The 19,648-nt window shown below is 35.8% G+C and overlaps 2 protein-coding genes across 8 annotated transcripts in view; both read left to right on the top strand.

Moving 5' to 3' along the window:
* The window catches only part of tead1b (TEA domain family member 1b), a 61,373-nt gene extending 58,737 nt beyond the window's left edge, over positions 1-2,636 (top strand). For 6 of the 7 annotated variants that reach the window (XM_028477190.1, XM_028477229.1, XM_028477207.1 and 3 more), the window contains one exon: positions 1,617-2,636. In XM_028477190.1, coding sequence (XP_028332991.1) covers positions 1,617-1,730 — 114 coding nt within the window. In that variant the 3' untranslated portion in view covers positions 1,731-2,636. The remainder of the gene's footprint in view (positions 1-1,616) is intronic. The other variant, XR_003676302.1, reaches the window with a different exon arrangement.
* A 3,560-nt stretch (positions 2,637-6,196) lies between these two features.
* Positions 6,197-7,464, top strand: rassf10b (Ras association domain family member 10b). Its single transcript, XM_028442231.1, has one exon. The coding sequence runs from the start codon at positions 6,259-6,261 to the stop codon at positions 7,426-7,428; it is 1,170 nt and encodes a 389-aa protein (XP_028298032.1). The 5' UTR covers positions 6,197-6,258; the 3' UTR covers positions 7,429-7,464.
* The last annotated feature ends 12,184 nt before the right edge of the window (positions 7,465-19,648 follow it).

Raw genomic sequence — 19,648 nt, 5'->3', positions numbered from 1 at the left:
TGTTGCTGGTTTCCAGCTTTGAGATGGGTTCCTCTCCCTGATCTCACATTCCTGTCATACCACAGCGGATGAAAGGCAGTGCAGAGCGGCCTCATTATCTGCTGGGAAAGGGAGGATAAGAGAGGGCAGGAACTCCTGTTATTAGTCATCACATGGGGTCGTAAAGTCTCATTCATCATGACTGAGAAAAGCAACACAATGAATACAGACACAGGTGGAGATTTGCTCTACAAAACCGCAAACAAGCTTCTGCTACTAAGATTAGTTCTAAATTAAATGAACTATAAACCGGTTTGAGTGTCTTTTTAAATGAATAAATGTACTCTTAGTACAATCAGAGATGAAGACTTTAGGCACCACACTATGTTTGACCACTTTAGCAGGTTTTTAAATGTACGTTTCCTAAAGATACACCTTTATTTCACCACTTATATGAGGAGTAAAGAAAAAACAACACTAAAACTTCTGATTTCTCTTATCAGTGATGAAAACATACTCACACATGGACCAATGGAAGTGATATGAACAGAAAAAAGGGACACATGTACTAAAGGCGTGACCATGAGAATAAGAAAAGGAGTCATACTCGTTTTCTTTTCTCAGGAGTTTTCAAATATTCGAAATACTTGGGGGGAAAAAAAGGAAAAATATGAGTACGTATTTATTTCACCTACAAAGTGTTGTCACCACATGCTGATCGTAATATAGTTATTACACATGTATTTGTTTTTAAAAAGAAAAAGAAAGCACGTATCAAAAGGCTTTCCAGATTTCAACGTGTTTTGTAACGAAAAGTGTGACAACCAGATGAGTTGCACAAAGAACCAAGTCGGTGCTTGTCCCAGCACGCCTCATCATGGCTTCATCATTTATTTGTTTTCATTTTTTCTGTAGCACCCGGCAGGTTAATGTTGTGTGCACCAAAAATGACATTAAAATAATAAATAAATATATAAACAGACGACACCAAAATCAGACATCATGGACAGTACAATAAAATGCAAAGACTCAAATATAACAACATTTTGCTCAAGACAGATCAGAAATAAAGTGACCATAAGGCCATAAAGTGTATAAGGCAGACAATTTAGTGCTGAAGTGCAAATGTGCTAATATTTTGTTTTAAATAATAAATTGCACCTTGCCCCTAGCCTGGGTGCTAATGTTATTGCACATAGCGCTAATGCACATGTTTAGCATTAATAGATGTTTATGCATATTATTATTGCACCGGGAGAGAGAGAGAGACAAAAAACATATTTTTTTAAAAACTGTAATATTGCACAAAATATGCATACATAGCTGTATGTGAGCATGTATGCATAAATATATTAAGATGATTAGGCATCTTAATATCTGTATATATATATATAACAGTGTGTTAAACTCTGCTGTTGATCGATTGATCTACTTGGAATCAGTTGTGACAAAGATTTTTCTCAACAGTGCAAGTAATCGTCTCTTCTGATGTCTGTAAAGGCCACATCATACTGCTCTCTAGTGGTATTATTATAGAACTACAAAATAAAGGATTTTTTTTATTTATTTTTTTAATTCACTCAAACTATTCTCGGTAACGTGCTTTCTAATGACAAAGTGCCTGTTCTCTCCTGCAGGTGGTGACGAACAGGGACACCCAGGAGACGTTGCTATGTATGGCGTGTGTGTTTGAAGTGTCTAACAGTGAGCACGGCGCCCAGCATCACATCTACAGACTAGTAAAGGAATGATGGGCTCCGTGGTCCCTCAAACTCACACTCCTCCTTTCTCAGAGACAACAAACAAAATCAAAGTGGCAGTGCCTCTACGTTTAAGTCTTTTCAGGTGAAGTCATCTGCTATGTATTAGTTTTGATATGTGTTTGTTTCATGGACTGCAGCTGTAAATTGCAGTGGTTTAAAGTGGAATTATGATAATTATTACTTTAAATTGTTTAAGTTAAAAAAAAAAAATAATGTGGCTGTTCTTAGGTTTTATGAGTCCCTTTAAAATGGAACTATCTGTTGTCTTATTCAGTGGCGTAGGCTAAAAAAAAAAAAGCGATATGCAGGTTCCTGCTATCAGGGGCCTGGTCTGATCTATTCCGTGTGTAATGTGAGTGTGTTACTTTGTATGTACTTCATCATCATTTGTTAATATACAGACTCCCAGCCAATAGATTTTCCAAAGAAGCAACACTAACTTACACCATACACACAGCATGGAGGTAGATGTGGATTGCGCAACAATACTTTCTTTCAAAAAAACCTCAACATTTAGTGTTGACACTCCATGTTTGAGACACCCACAGCAGTTTTTCCATCGTGGAATACAATAGGAAGTGTAAAGAGTCTGTCCACCATCGTGACTCTAAATGGACTGACACAGCACTTTGTTTTTCATCGTGTGCTTGACTCATAGATTCTTTTTTTTTTCCTCTGTGGATTGAGAGAAAAAAAAAAAACCAGAAATCAATGGTGACTCGACAGCATGCTTTTCTCCCCCTTACACAGACTGGGAATGTCTTTTCTCTGAGGGCTCGTCCTGAGATGAATTCACAAGTTTACCATGGCCTACACTGATCCCCAGCCTTAAAACTCACAAGCTGTGTGCGCTCCAAAGCATGCCACTAAAACTGTGATCTCCACATGGGAAAACTCGTCATGTTGTTGCATTGTGTACGAAAAAAGCACGAGACAACCTGCCAAAGCATGTGTTCAGTGCCTTATGATAAACGCTAACATTACCTTTTTTTTTTTTTTTTACCAGTTCAAACCAGTTTTGTCTAAGAACCAGTCAAAATTGACAAATGCCGTAACTTCACTATAATTGGTCCACTCCTTAAAACCCTTGTTTGGATAAAATTACGTTTTTTTTTTTTGTTTTTTTATCGCTGTTGTGTTTTCGGAAACATCTGCCTTTTACTGCACGTGTACACTTAACACAGACTGCTTGCCTTGTTCATTAAGACCAAAAACACAGAGATTCAATCCTTTTTATTCCTGCATGGTAGCAAGGAAGTGCCTTGGGTTTAGTCAATCCAGTTTTCAAACGTTCAGGCTGGATTTTAAAGATTTGATATTGTTAAATCCAGTGTTATTGTGTGGACTAAAAAAATGTTGTCATATTTTTCGTTGACGACATTTTTTAAGTTTAAATTAATAGACTGACTAATTAAATATATTTTTGTCTACTAATGAACACAAAACCATAATTTTGTCACATGGGATAAAATCCGATCAGAACTCATATAAATGTGTTCTTACACATTGATCACATCAGTTCTGTCTGTGCACATTTACAAACATTCATATCGTCCAATATCGGATTAATGAATGATAATGTCATCGTTTTTGAAAGTAAAAACTCTCATGCTTTATATTTTAGTCGATTATAATAAAATAAGCAAGCGGGTCGGAAAACGGATGGATAGGAAAATATGAATGTCATTTAGTTGACTAAAACTAGAACTAAAATAGTCCTGATGACTAAATTTTGACCTAATCAAAATGTGTGGTCAAAATGAACACTGGCTAAATCACAGCGTGAGACCGTTCACCACATTGCCTTTGAAAGGACATTTATGACAGTAATAGAGGATGGTTACTGAGATAGATTCATTTATTTTCTATTGAGGTCACGACACGCGTCAAAAAGTGTCTGAAAGACATTTTGTGGCCTCTCACATCTGCTGACCGAATGTTTCACTAAAAACACGGCTTCTCGCACACTTGCAGGTTCAAGTGTTTGTTCAATAAAAAGTGATGGAAACAGGAATATTGCCTGGTCCTCACACACAGTAAGAAGGAATCTGTACAGAAGCAAATGTCTCAATAACTTCAGTCTGAAGAGGAAACATGTATTAAATAATTAAAGATGCTAAAAAAAAAAAAGATTGCTGTTTTTTTAAGATTTTGAAGCTAATTCTAGTAAAACACTATTTCTTACATAATTTCCTCGTTTTTATCAGAAAAAGCTCTAAATATTTGCAGACAATGATCTTTGGTAGAGACAGATCGATGTGAAATCATTCAGTATTTCCTCCACAGTCATTTCCTCATGTTTTCTCTGTGTGTATGTTGACTTTTCTTCAATACGTAGTGAACTGTTCATGTTTCTTACTGTTCTTGTATAACAGTCGTACTTGTTTTTGTGATGGAGATGTTTGTATGTGTTCAGCCCAGGAAAGATGGCGACCGTGTTAATGCTGCACTACTGGAACTATTGGATGTTTTAACACAATTTTTTAAAAAAGATTAGACCGTCGCCTTTGATGGCACGACTTTTCAGTTGATCGTTGAATTGGGAAACCATATTTCGTACGCGTGATCAGCACCTACTAAAAGCAGACTCTTGCTTGTATTTTTTTAAAAGAGTTGGTACATGTACAGTACCTCCCATAGCTGTCATACACTCATTTTGGGTTTTGTGTGAATATTTTTACTTTTATTTGTAAAAGAAAAGGGTGCTTTGTTTAAAAAGAAAATGATATATTGACTTTTCCTGGTACAAAACGTGACATATTTCATTTTCTGGGGGAGCTCACGGAGAGAAAAGAAGCTCTGCTATGTTTATTTTGTGGTCATTGTCTTTGCTCTGTAACATTATGATGCCTTCTCGACAATAGTAGATATTTTGTAGCTTTCTTGATACTTTGTATGTATGCAATATTGCAGTAATAAATAAGTAAATAAATTATAAATAATGGGTCCACTTTTTTTATTTCTAGTGTGGCTGCATCTGCTCAACAATTCTTTAGTGCAGAGTACTTTAATAAACAGTGGGGGGCGCTGTGACAGGAATCTTTACCTCACAAGGAACTAAATATGAGAAGAATGTAAACTTGTGTAGTAGCAGGACTCATCACTAGGAGGAGACATTTCTCAAAACAAGAAGTTAGGATGGGAAAATAAATCTTAGAGAAGCTAAAGATATATTCAGCAAGAACTAAGCACTTAAACTGTACATGAGAGAATTAAAAAGAATATATTATTTTACAGCTTCTGTACAACTAATGACCTAAAGGCTGTTACTTAATACAGGACTTAATCCCACATGTGTGGCATAGAGAGTGACTGTAAGTCTATGTAAAGATTGACAAACTCACTAATGTATTACTTACCTTATATTTCATCAGGGTTGTCAAACTCATTTCAGTTCAGAGGCCAAATACGGAGCAGTTTGACCTCACGTAGGCCACAGATTTTAGACTTTTCACATATAAATGATATATAAAGTATAGGTGCAAGCAATAAGTGGCACATATCAGTCCATGTAGGATATCCACTTTAAAAGTGCATGATTTTGTGACCAATTTTTACGTATTTTGTGGAATAATTTGAAGAAAATTGCAGGAGTTTGAAAAAAAAAAAAAAAAAAAGTCAAGATTTCTTTCAGCAATTTGAGAAAAAAAAAAAAACAATGACAGACATCATGTGATATAAGCAGAAAACTGTGACCCTGTAAATATTGTGGAGTTTCACTGAATTTGTGTATTTGGAGAGACTGAGATATCCACAACTGAATTAGTTGGTAATTTGCATTTTCTCCTGGGACAAATCAGATGCTCAAAATGGCCAGATTTGGCCCCTGAGCCTTAAGTTTGACACTGATCTCCATTCTTAGAGTTGTGTAAACTAAATCTGCAACTTCAAAACGTCCTTAATCATCCAAACCCTTCAGTAGAAACACTCAGTGTCAGTGTGCATGCAGAACAATGACATAGACAATTATTAGTATTATTTTTTAATTACATGTTAGGATTAAAACCAATGGAGGAGATATAAACACTTATATATATATATATATATAAGGTTCATGTACCTCAGTTTGAGTGTCACCATCATTGAGAAGGAAAAAAAACATTGTCTCAGTGATTCTATGTATTCAATGGATAAATATACAGAGTTTTGCTGTTGTTGTGTCTTGATTTTTACACGACAAAGAGCCCAAAATCTATAGTTTCAAAGTTATCGAGGCAAATGTATTTGTACAACACATTTCATACACAAGGCAATTAAATGTGCTTTACATGATCAAACATTTAACAGTTTAAAAATCACTAAGAACATTAAAATCATCAGTAAAAGCTTTTAAAATAAGTCAGTGGTAAAGGTGAAGGAGGGGGAAAAGTCATCACTAGAATATTTCACTCCAGACACAGTGACATGTTGGAGAGGTCATGTGACCCACATGCAGAGGCAGTCTTTGTGTGGGACTGATGTAAAGCCTCAGAGGAACCTGCAGGTACAGCAGCACTAAGAACTAAAACAAGTCTGGATGGAGTCCGAGGAGAGGAAAATATCCGTGTGGGTCTGCCGGGAGGAGAAGCTGGTCCTCGGCTTGTCCAAACGCACGACCTGCGCTGATGTGGTCCAAGTTCTCCTGGAGGACCAGAACTCTGAGCACGGCCTCTCCGTGTCTCAGTCCTACTGCATCGTGGAGAAGTGGAGAGGCTTTGAGAGGATTTTGCCGAATCAAACGAAGATCTTCCGCCTGTGGCTGGCGTGGGCCGAGCAGCAGAAGAACGTGAAGTTCGTCCTGGTGAAAAGCGATGCGTCTTTGGAGAGCCACGGAGCCCGGAGCGCAGAGGCCCGGGTGGTGCTCAGCAAACACAACCCCGGTGTCACCAAACAGTGCCCCTCATGGTCCCCCATGGGGGTCGTCTCACCTGAGAAACATCGCAGGGTCGTGCGGAGAGCTTTCAGAAAGTTGGAGAGGATCAATGGGAGGAAAGCGCGCGCTGCGCACCAGGACGCACCGCGCGCAGAGAGGATGGAGACGCTGATCCACCTGGTGGTCTCCCAGGACCACACCATCAGACAGCAGGTGCACAGGGTCACCGAGCTGGACGCAGAGATCGAGGGGATCGAGTCAAAGATGCACAGCGACAGGATTAAAAGACACGGGGTGGATTATGTGCAGAACACCTATTTGGTGGACGATGAAGGAGACGCGCGGGCGCAGAGCTCCGCGCACAGCTTGGAGGTGTTGGTCCGTCAGTGTGAGGAACTGGTGCGTCTGCAGGAGGAACTGCTGGAGCAGGAGGACCTGATTGAAAGCATCTCAGTGCAGATCCAGGAGGAGCTAAATCACCGCTGGATGGAGCGCAGGGCCACGGAGGGCTCAGCGGCCCCCGAGAACCAGCTGCTCCTCCTGGACACCGAGAGGATGAAAACGCAGCTTGAGGCCAGTTTGTACATCGGTCTGCGTCTCAACGCGGATTTAGAGGCTATTAGGAGCGATTTAGAGCTGAGCCAGCAGCTTTACGGGGCCAGGGAGAAGGAGATGAGGGATTTGGTGGAGAAAGTGAACAGCATGGTGGTGTGTGGTATCAGCAGAGGAGAGATGGACACTTTGGTGAATGATGACGACTCAGACACTGGCCTGAGCTCTCTGCACAGCCAGGACTCAGACAGCCTCCTCCCTGTGTGGGAATCCAGGGTTTAGGGTTTAGGGCTACACCAAAACCACTGCAGCTTTGACACTGATCACCATTTTTTAATCAGAAATATAATCCTCTACAATCTCAGGGGTGTTAAAATCCAGTTCAAAACCAGAATTTGTTGGTTTTTCTTTTCTTTTCTTTTTTTTCTGCAAATGAACACAATAAATACAGCATCATTTGTTCAGAGTGCGTGTGTTACTTTCACCTTAAGACTAGGGCTGGACGATATATCCAGATTCCAAATATATCGTCTTTTCTATTTGGCGATATAGAAAATGACAATATTGCCTTATATTGATATGTTGTCACTTTGTGCACTAATCCTGGCTACTCTTTGTTTATAACGCTATAACAAACATGATCCAAAACTAATTCCAGAAGAAGAAGAAGAAAAAAAAATCTCGGGTCTCCAGAATTTTGTGATGTGATCACGACCCCTAAAAGATTGGGAACCTCTGCCTTAAGATGCAAACATTTGAATAATTATTTGTGCAAAACTTTAGTGCGAGTGCAGCTATTACTATATATATAACTTTGATAAAGTGTGTAGTTTAACAAAATCAGTAAATTAATAGAATAATAACACTATAATCAATATTTGTCCACAAAAACATAGCCTTCGTCCACATATTTCTGAAGGAATTCTTCTACTCAGCAAAATCCCCAAGAAATAGCGACAGATTTTTTCAGTAAACTCACAAAGAGTTGCAGATTTACAATGAGGAAAAAAATCCTTCCTTTGACTGCAGACAGTCCAGATGTTGGGACGCTACGAGGCGTCATTATCAGATAAAACGTGACTCATCACTGCACACGAGGCCAAAACACAGTGATGTTTGGGTTTGTTTCTGTCGATTGTGCACAGCGTACCTTGAGTAGTCACTGTGACACATATAATAAAAGAAAACAATATATATTCATAGTATTGTGTGAGTTAATGTGTCAAAGTTAAAGCTCAAGGTTGTCTGCATCCTGAGGACTCACTGACTTTTCCTTTTACTCATGATAAAAGCCTCAACAACAAGTGACATCACACCCACTAAACCTTATACACAGTCCAGTTACCACCTTTAAACACTGGGACTAGAGTTAAAGTATGACAACATTTGACTATTGCTATATACGGAAATAAATCAAGTTTAACTATTCATTTCAAAAAATGTAAATAAAATCTCCCAAACTTTCACAGAGGACATCTTCCAGTTATCATGCAACATTACAATATTAACATAAAAAATGACGAGTGAATGAAAACTATTGTTTTATGGCTTATCTTTAAGGATTGTAAAGGGACAATGGAACCATTTCTGCCTGTGCAGTGTAAAGACTGGAGTTTTTAAGAGTTTATCTGTTCCAAAAAAATCCACAATCATCTGAGTCCACGACACCTGACAACTTGTGCAGTTCATTCTTGTTGATTCTGAGTCACTCCGAGGCCAGATAAAAACATGTTAGGTCTTTTTTTGACAACAGCATTTTGATTAAGTGGTAACCAGATCTCTTCAGGTTCTGTAAAGTTCATAAAAGTACCGGTATAGTAGTGACCCCAAACCTACAAACTGACCCAATATGACAGTGAAACAGTTGTTCACTATTTTCGATTCATTTCATGATTTTTTTGTTACATTTTTTGTGTTTTCTTTCCTTCATTTTGCATATTTTTATTGTTGTTTTGTATTTGTTTTTCCCATTTGTGTGTGTTTGTTGTAGTTTTATGTCACTATGTGTAATTTGTTGTCATATTGTGTGATTTTGGAGTCATTATGTGTATTTTTGCTGTCATTTTGTGTGTTTTTGGATTCATTTTTGTTGTCCTTCTGTGTGTTTTTAAGTCTTTTTGTGCGTCTGCCTTGGGGGCCACAGACTGAGGGCCGCCAATTTCCAACATCAGCTATAGCACATAATGTCGGTTTGTTCTCATTCAGATTTTTATTCTCTGTGTCCAAAATATATGTTGATTTTTTTTTTTTTTTGGCTCTAGTGGCCTTTATATGACAGTTGCTTGACAGGAAAGGGGTCAGAGAGAGCAGGGAATGACACGCAGGAAAGGGTCCCAGGCCGGGAATCAAACCTGGACCCGCTGCAGGTGAGGAACTATAGCCTCTGTACATGGGGCGGGCGCTCAACCCACTGAGCTAAACACCGCCCCGAAATATATGTTGATTTAACACAGGCATGCACCTACACTCCCAAACATGAAGTGAAAGATCAACCCTGGTGTTTCTCACTTTATAGGCTGATTGTAGCGAGAACAAAGATAAAACAAACACTGAGGTTGTGGGAAACTGGGAGATAATTTTGGGGGAAAACACACGCACACACACACACACACACACTGCAGTCTTACGTGTCCATTCCCTTACAATCTAGGCCAACATCGTTGTCAAACAAATAGAAGTATACTGTATTACAAGCTCAGTGAATGACAGAGGTGATCCAGCCTCTTCACACACACATCAACCGTCTTCTTTGAGCCAAAAACTCTCACGTGGCTCTCACATTGTTATCCAAGGTACTATGATGAGAGCATAAAATATTCTGACACTGTATCTCACAAAAGAGGGTGTAAAAATAAGACCTTCGGCAATATCAAAGAAAAACAGGAGCACATTTGCTGTCTTTGTTTGGAGTAGAGTATTTCCCACATCGCTGAATGGAGCTAAAATGTCAAGTTTGGATTATGTGGAGTGTCTTTAGAATTGGTTTGAGTTGTTTGGGAAGAAGTTCAGGAATTTTAAGTGTGGCTCTTGAGCTTTTGGTGGAACTGTTTAGAAAAGGTCAGGAGGAATGTCTCTTAGAAAAACACTTTATTACGCAGCTGCTCCAAGTATCACACAAAATTATGATTTAGAAAACACAAAATCTATTAATTTTCTTTTAATCAAATGATCTCAAACAAGCACAAACACCAAAAACAAAAGCAAAAGGTAAAAGATAAGACACAGTGCAAGTTTGAAAAGGGGTTTAAGGAAGCAAAGATGATCATGTTCAGCCTCCTCCACCCCACATCTTCATAAAGATTGCTATAGATCTATATGCACAGCATAATCCCTAAATATTTACAGGTTAAAATAAAAAATAAATAAACCTTCAACTACACAATATATGACAGGTACTTCTTTTAAAGCTACACACTGAACAAAATCCTCTCCAAATGAAATATAAAGCACACATTTTTGCATTGTATTCTAGAATTCTATTCACTGATTATTAGTTAGTCAGTTTTTTTCCTAATATGTTTAGCACTTGCTGGTATTTCTAAAATTGGGAAATGTGGGTTGAATTGAATAAGTATTTCGTTTTTCCACCCCTATTCGAGCAAACATATTATTGCAATTATAAATGTACATGGATTGTATGTATTATTTTGTATGTATTTCTCTTTTGGAGTTTCCTTGTACATGAAAGGTTTATTTTTTGTTCCTTTTTGTTTTTCGTTGTTGTCCCTGTTCGAAAACAACAAATGAATGAACGAATGAATGAATTAAATGAATTCAGCGGTCCAATCTTTTATAGTTGTCCACGAGTGATTATTATTATTCCAAATGAATGCACGTCTGTGTCTTATATTGATCAACAAAGATGCACATTCCTCTCAGAGCTGAATTGATGACCTGTTGCTGAAAAGCTTTTATTCTCTCTTAAATTGTTGCGTCTTTGACAATAAAACAATTGATTGTATATATTTATGTATTTATATGCAGGGCTGCACATGACTTAATAACATAGGAGTGAGATCACAAAGCTATTTCTCAAATAATATGAATTATTCTCATGATAATTATCTTACATCATAGAGCAAAATGTCTTGGCTGCTGAGTAAACAGATGTTCTCATCAGTGATGTTCGTGCCCTCACGTCAGAGCCACACATTAACATGCTACTGTATCATATCTGGTTTTAAAGCTGTTGCATAGACCATTTTTTAACAGATAGTTTTCCCACATTTGAACAGCAAGCATTAAGCATAACACCTCTATATCCTGTAAAAACAAAGAAAACTCTGCATATCTTCCATGCGGTTTTGCATAAACAGAACAATATTTGTGCACGTACACTGTATATTTCATTAACCAACATTGTAAAATATCTCAGATCTGACCTAATTTTTACTGCTGTGTAAATGGAGGGAGATTAATTATGTTGAAATGTGCAATGATTTTCTGAGTCAATGCACATTCCTGACATTCCTGTTGAGGAATGACACAGAAAAAACTCATGCCGATGCTCCCTAATCCCAGGAATGTGTCACTTTGTGTTCCTGGCAGCCTTTGTCCTTTTCTCACCAAGAGATCTGCCACAAAGTCACTAATGAAGGTATTGACTGGAGTGGGAAGACTTCAATAACTGCACTGGAGTGTGAGTCTTTGGCCCCAGACCGGGGCCAGTGGGGCCACCCGTGTGCACTCATTGTCCTGCTGCCAGGTGTTTTAATCCTGTTAGGTTGGTTGGTGACCCCAAAACTTCAGCCCTGAGATACTGTACAACCACTTCTAAGATCCTCAAGAGAGTTTCCAGCCTCCTACATTACCGACAAAGCCCAGACTAACCAATGAGCTCTCCTCCTAATGATTCCTTACTCTAGCTTTTATCATCACACCAAAGGCTTCCCTTGGTGTACATTTCATATCAGTGTGGAGTTTTGTATATTTTTTTCCCGCCCAAACACAATTATCTTCTTTTTTTTTTTTTTTTAATAAAAAATGAATGGCTTCAGCTCCAGGCAAAAAATCACGAGATCTTTCCATCAGAACAATTACTACAATGTGTCTTTCATCGCTCACTGGGAAAGTTACAACACAAATGGATTGTGTTGCACTTCTGTTGTGCTACACACCATTTCTTCTCAAAGACAGTATAGGGAGACAAAAATCTCACAATGCAATGCTCACGAAGGTGTAGTATTTTTTTTTTAAATCAGGGTCAAATTCAGGGAGAAGAATTCAAACAATACAGAGAAACATCAGAGTTGTGTTTATTAGTTTTATGAAATAGGTAATATAATCAATAATGGTGTCTTGATAATAACATTCTCAGAAGGGACCATAAACAGTCCATAAGCAAAGATGACAAAGGGAAACAGGGAACATGAATACGTTTTATAACTCCATTAAATAAGTAATATTAATGGAATCGAGACAACTTGATGACCAAGTTTGTACGTATGAGACCCCAAGTTTAATCCCCTGATGTAATTTATTTCAAATACCTCAAAATGGAGGTAAGGCATAAAAACGGACAAAAATATTTAATTCATCTCAAAACAGAGGTAAAGCTATAGTATAGCATAAAAACGAACAAAAATATTTCGTACAACTCAAAAAATGGCTTAAAAATGGGCGAAAATATTTCAAAAAACTCAAAACGGAGGTAACGCTATAGTAAGGCATAAAAACGGGAAAAAAAGACAGTAAGGCATTAAAACATTTAACGATAAAGGGATGTAGCGAATGTATGAGGCTCCAGGTTCAATCCTCGGCATCGCAAAGTGTTATAATAACAATATAGATTTCAAATGCTAATAAACAGATGTAAGGCATAAAAAGAGGCAAAGATATTTCAAACACCTCAAAATGGAGGTGAGGCTATAAGGCAATAAAAACATGGGTAGAAAATTTCAAACGCCTCAAAATGGAGTATAGTAAAGCATAAAAAACAGTGAGGGATCAAATCGGGCGAAATATTTCAAACGACTCAAAATGGAGGTAAGGCTATAGCAATGCACAAAAACGAGCTAAAAAACAGTAAGGCATGAAAATGGGCAAAAAAAATTCAAACGCCTCACAGTAGAGGTAAGGCTATATAGTGAGGCATAAAAAAGTGTAAAAATATTTCAAACACTTTAAAAGAGAGGTAAGGCTATAGTAAAACATAAAAACGGGCAAAAAAACAATAAGGCATTAAAACGAGTGAAAATATTTCAGACAACTCAAAAGAGAGGTAAGGCTATAGTAAGTCAAAAAAATTGACAAAAACATTTCAAACGCCTCAAAACGGAGTATAGTAAAACATAAAAACGTGCGAAAAAAACAGTAAGGCATCAAATCGGACGAAAAAAATTCAAACAACTCGGAACGGAGGTCAGGTTAGAGTAAGGCATGAAAACTGACAAAAAAATTTTAGGCTTTAGTAAAGTATAAAAAGTAAAATATTTCAAACACAATGGAGGAAAGACCAGATAATAAGGCATAAAAACAAGCGAAAAATCAGTAAGGCATAAAAAAGGGGGAAAAAAAATTGGAACAACTCAGAAAGGAGGTAAGGCTATAGTCAGGCATAAAAAGGGAAAAAGACAATAATTCCTCAAAACGGGCGAAAAATTTTTCAAACAACTCAGAATGGAGGTAAGGCAATAGTAATGCATAAAAACGGACAAAAATATTTTAAACAATTCAAAACGGAGGTAAGGCTATAGTAAGACAAAAATGTGTAACACCTGAAAAAGGAAGTAAGGTATCAAAACGAGCGAAAATAATTCAAATGCCTCGCAACGGAGGTGAGGCTATATAGTGAGGCATAAAAATGAACGAAAAAACATTAAGGCATCAAAACGGGCAAAAAAAATTCAAACGACTCAAAACGGAAGTCAGGCTAAAGTACGGCATAAAAACGAGCGAAAATATTTTAAACGACTCAAAACGAAGGTACAGCTATAGTAAAGCAAAGAAACGGCCGAAAATATTTCAAACATCTCAAAACAAAGGAAAGGCTGAAGTATGGTATAAAACCAGGCAAAAATATTTCAAACACCTTAAAATGGAGGTAAGGCTATAGTAAGGCATAAAAACGGGCAAAAATATTTCGAAAATCTCAAAACAAATGTAAGGCTATAGTAAGGTGAAAAATGGGTGAAAACATTGAACTGATTCAAGGGAATCTAGTTCAGTGACCAGGTGCATGCTGAGCATGTATGAGGCACCAGGTTCAATCCCTGGCATTTCCAAGTGTTATAAGAAAAATGTTAATAGCAAATGCCAAAAAGCAGTTGTAAAGCACAGATGAAGTCATTATTTGCCAAAAAAAATTTTCACCTATTTTCATTTAAGGATTTAATCCTTAAATGAAAATAGGCGAAAAAAGGTAAGGCTATAGTAAGGCAAAAAAATGGACAAAAATATTTCAAACATCTCATAACAAAGGTAAGGCTATAGTAGGGTAAAGAATCGAACACAAAAGTAAGCCAAAAAAAACACAAAAAAATGGACACAAATATTTCAAAAAACTCAAAATGGAGGTAAGGCTATATTAAGGGAAAAAATGGCCGAATATGACTGAGTCATTCAAGGGATTGTAGCTCAGTGGCAGGGTGCTTGTTTAGCATGTATGAGGCTTAAGGTTCAATTCCTGGCATCTCCAAGTCTAAAAAGCAAAATGTTATTGACATATGCCAATAAGCAATTGTAAGGCATAGATAGTCGTATGCTTTTATTTGCCAAAAGGTTACAGGTTAAAAAAAATTTCTAAGGCATAAAAACCTGTAAAAATATTTCAAACACTTTAAAACGGAGGTAAGGCTATAGCAAGGCATCAAAGCGCACAAACATATTTCAAACATCTCAAACCAAGGTAAGGCTATGGTAAGGCATAAAAACCTGGAAAAAAAATCAAAACACTTTAAAACGGAGGTAAGTCTATAGTAAGGCATAAAAACGGGAGAAAAGATTTGGAAGATTTCAAAACAAAGGCAAGGCTAAAGTAAGGCAAAAAAACGAACACAAAAATTTCAAATGCCTCAAAATGAAGGTAAGGCTATAGTAAAGCATAAAAACCTGTAAAAATATTTCAAACATCTGAAAATGGAGTTAATGCTATAGTAAAGCATAAAAACCTGTAAAAATATTTCAAACATTTCAAACCAAGGTAAAGCTATAGTAAGGCATAAAAACCTGTAAAAACATTTCAAACACTTTAAAACAGAGTTAAGGCTATAGCCTTACTTTGGATTTTGGGTGATTTTAGTTTTTTGTCTTTTTTTGTGCCTTACTGCTTTCTTAGCCCAGTTTAAGTATGTGCATTATATTTGCAGTAGTTTTTAGGGTCTAATGATAATCCTAACTCAATTTTTTTTTTTGAAATTTTTGAAAAAATATGCCTCGCTAAAGCCTTACTTTTGATTTTGGGTGAATTCATTTTTTTGTCATTTTTTGTGCCTTACTGCTTTCTTAGCCCAGTTTAAGTATGTGCATTTTATTTGCAGTAGTTTTTAGGGTCTAATGATGGTCCTAACTCAATTTTTTTTCTTTTGAGATTTTTGAAAAAATATGCCTTGCTATAGCCTTAATTTTGATTTTGGGTGAATTCATTTTTTTTGTCATTTTTTGTGCCTTACTGCTTTCTTAGCCCAGTTTAAGTATGTGCATTTTATTTGCAGTAATTTTTAGGGTCTAATGATGGTCCTAACTCAATTTTTTTTCTTTTGAGATTTTTGAAAAAATATGCCTTGCTATAGCCTTAATTTTGATTTTGGGTGAATTCATTTTTTTGTCATTTTTTGTGCCTTACTGCTTTCTTTGCCCTGTTTAAGTATATGCATTATACTTGCAGTAGTTTTTAGGGTCTAATGATGATCCAAACTCATTTTTTTTTTTTTTGAAATTTTTGAAAAAATATGCCTTGCTATAGCCTTACTTTGGATTTTGGGTGATTTTAGTTTTTTGTCTTTTTTTGTGCCTTACTGCTTTCTTAGCCCAGTTTAAGTATGTGCATTATATTTGCAGTAGTTTTTAGGGTCTAATGATAATCCTAACTCAATTTTTTTTTTTTGAAATTTTTGAAAAAATATGCCTCGCTAAAGCCTTACTTTTGATTTTGGGTGAATTCATTTTTTTGTCATTTTTTGTGCCTTACTGCTTTCTTAGCCCAGTTTAAGTATGTGCATTTTATTTGCAGTAGTTTTTAGGGTCTAATGATGGTCCTAACTCAATTTTTTTTCTTTTGAGATTTTTGAAAAAATATGCCTTGCTAATAGCCTTACTTTTGATTTTGGGTGAATTCATTTTTTTGTCATTTTTTGTGCCTTACTACTTTCTTAGCCCAGTTTAAGTATGTGCATTTTATTTGCAGTTGTTTTTAGGGTCTAATGATGATCCTAACTCAATTTTTTTTCTTTTGAGATTTTTGAAAAAATATGCCTTGCTATAGCCTTAATTTTGATTTTGGGTGAATTCATTTTTTTGTCATTTTTTTGCCTTACTGCTTTCTTAGCCCTGTTTAAGTATGTGCATTATATTTGCAGTAGTTTTTAGGGTCTAATGATGATCCTAACTCAATTTTTTTTTTTTGAAATTTTTGAAAAAATATGCCTTACTTTTGATTTTGGGTGAAATCATTTTTTTTGTCATTTTTTGTGCCTTACTGCTTTCTTAGCCCTGGTTAAGTATATGCATTATATTTGCAGTAGTTTTTAGGGTCTAATGATAATCCTAACTCAATTTTTTTTTTTTTTGAAATTTTTGAAAAAATATGCCTTGCTATAGCCTTACTTTGGATTTTGGGTGATTTTAGTTTTTTGTCTTTTTTTGTGCCTTACTGCTTTCTTAGCCCAGTTTAAGTATGTGCATTATATTTGCAGTAGTTTTTAGGGTCTAATGATAATCCTAACTCAATTTTTTTTTTTTGAAATTTTTGAAAAAATATGCCTCGCTAAAGCCTCACTTTTGATTTTGGGTGAATTCATTTTTTTGTCATTTTTTGTGCCTTACTGCTTTCTTAGCCCAGTTTAAGTATGTGCATTTTATTTGCAGTAGTTTTTAGGGTCTAATGATGGTCCTAACTCAATTTTTTTTCTTTTGAGATTTTTGAAAAAATATGCCTTGCTATAGCCTTAATTTTGATTTTGGGTGAATTCATTTTTTTTGTCATTTTTTGTGCCTTACTGCTTTCTTAGCCCAGTTTAAGTATGTGCATTTTATTTGCAGTAATTTTTAGGGTCTAATGATGGTCCTAACTCAATTTTTTTTCTTTTGAGATTTTTGAAAAAATATGCCTTGCTATAGCCTTAATTTTGATTTTGGGTGAATTCATTTTTTTGTCATTTTTTGTGCCTTACTGCTTTCTTAGCCCAGTTTAAGTATGTGCATTATATTTGCAGTAGTTTTTAGGGTCTAATGATGATCCTAATTCAATTTTTTTTTTTTTGAAATTTTTGAAAAAATATGCCTTGCTATAGCCTTACTTTGGATTTTGGGTGATTTTAGTTTTTTGTCTTTTTTTGTGCCTTACTGCTTTCTTAGCCCAGTTTAAGTATGTGCATTTTATTTGCAGTAGTTTTTAGGGTCTAATGATGGTCCTAACTCAATTTTTTTTCTTTTGAGATTTTTGAAAAAATATGCCTTGCTATAGCCTTAATTTTGATTTTGGGTGAATTCATTTTTTTCTCATTTTTTTGCCTTACTGCTTTCTTAGCCCTGTTTAAGTATATGCATTATACTTGCAGTAGTTTTTAGGGTCTTATGATGATCCCAACTCATTTTTTTTTTTTTTTTAATTTTTGAAAAAATATGCCTTGCTATAGCCTTACTTTTGATTTTGGGTGAATTCAGTTTTTTGTCATTTTTTGTGCCTTACTGCTTTCTTAGCCCTGTTTAAGTATATGCATTATATTTGCAGTAGTTTTTAGGGTCTAATGATGGTCCTAACTCAATTTTTTTTTTTTTTTGAAATTTTTGAAAAAATATGCCTTGCTATATAGCCTTTATTTGGATTTTGGGTGATTTTAGTTTTTTGTCATTTTTTGTGCCTTACTGCTTTCTTAGCCCTGTTTAAGTATGTGCATTATATTTACAGTAGGTTTTAGGGTCTAATGATGGTCCTAACTGAATTTTTTTTCTTTTGAAATTTTTGAAAAAATATGCCTTGCTATAGCCTTAATTTGGATTTTGGCCAAATTTTTGGTAAGGCTATAGTAAGGCATAGAAACCTGTAAAAATATTTCAAACACTTTAAAACGGTGTTAAGGCTATAGTAAGGCATAAAAACCTGTAAGAATATTTCAAACACTTTAAAACGGAGGTAAGGCTATAGTAAGGCATAAAAAGGGGCAAAAACATTTCGAACATCTCAAAAGTAAGGCAAAAAAACGAACACAAATATTTCAGCTATATCAAGGCAAAAAATGGCCGAAAATAATTCAGCCATTCAAGGGAATGTAGCTCAGTGGAAGGGTGCTTGCTTAGCATGTATGAGGCTTCAGGTTCAATTCCTGGCATCTCCAAGTCTAAAAAGAAAAATGTTATTGACATATGCCAATAAGCAATTGTAAGGCATAGATGAAGTCAGAACTTTTTATTTGCCAAAAGGTTAGTTAAATCCTCAAATGAAAACAGGCGAAAAAAATTTTTCTAAGGCATAAAAACCTGTAAAAATATTTCAAACATTATAAAACGGAGGTAAGGCTATAGCAAGGCATCAAAACGCACAAAACTTTTTCAAACATCTCAAACCAAGGTAAAGCTATAGTAAGGCATAAAAAGGGGCGAAAATATTTCAAACATCTCAAAACAAAGGTAAGGCTAAAGTAAGGCAAAAAACGAACACAAATATTTCAAAAAAACTCAAAACGGAGGTAAGGCTATATTATGGCAAAAAATGGCCGAAAATAATTCAGTCATTCAAGGGAATGTAGCTCAGTGGAAGGCCGCTTGCTTAGCATGTATGAAGATCCAGGTTCAATTCCTGGCGTCTCCAAGTCTAAAAAGAAAGATGTTATTAACATATGCCAATAAGCAATTGTAAGGCATAGAGAGTCGCATATTTTTATTTGCCATAAAGTTAGTTAAATCCTTAAATGAAAACAGGTTAAAAAAAAATTCTAAGGCATAAAAACCTGTAAAAATATTTCAAACACTTTAAGGCTATAGTAAGGCACAAAAAGGGGCGAAAATATTTCAAAAATCTCAAAACGAAGATAAGGCTATAGTAAAGCATAAAGACCTGTAAAAACATTTCAAACATCTGAAAATGGAGTTAAGGCTATAGTAAGGATTAAAAACCTGTAAAAATATTTCAAACACTTTAAAACGGAGGTAAAGCTATAGTAAGGCATAAAAACGGGCGAAAATATTTCAAATGCCTCAAAACGGAGGTAAAGCTATAGCAAGGCATCAAAACGCACAAACATATTTCAAACATCTCAAACCAAGGTAAGGCTATAGTAAGGCATAAAAACCTGTAAAAATATTTAAAACACTTTAAAACGGAGGTAAGTCTATTGTAAGACATAAA

Source organism: Gouania willdenowi, chromosome 3 (assembly GCF_900634775.1).
Source record: "Gouania willdenowi chromosome 3, fGouWil2.1, whole genome shotgun sequence".
Taxonomy (NCBI): Eukaryota; Metazoa; Chordata; class Actinopteri; order Blenniiformes; family Gobiesocidae; genus Gouania; species Gouania willdenowi.
Note: the sequence above shows the minus strand (reverse complement) of the source record. Positions and strands in the feature narration are given on the sequence as shown.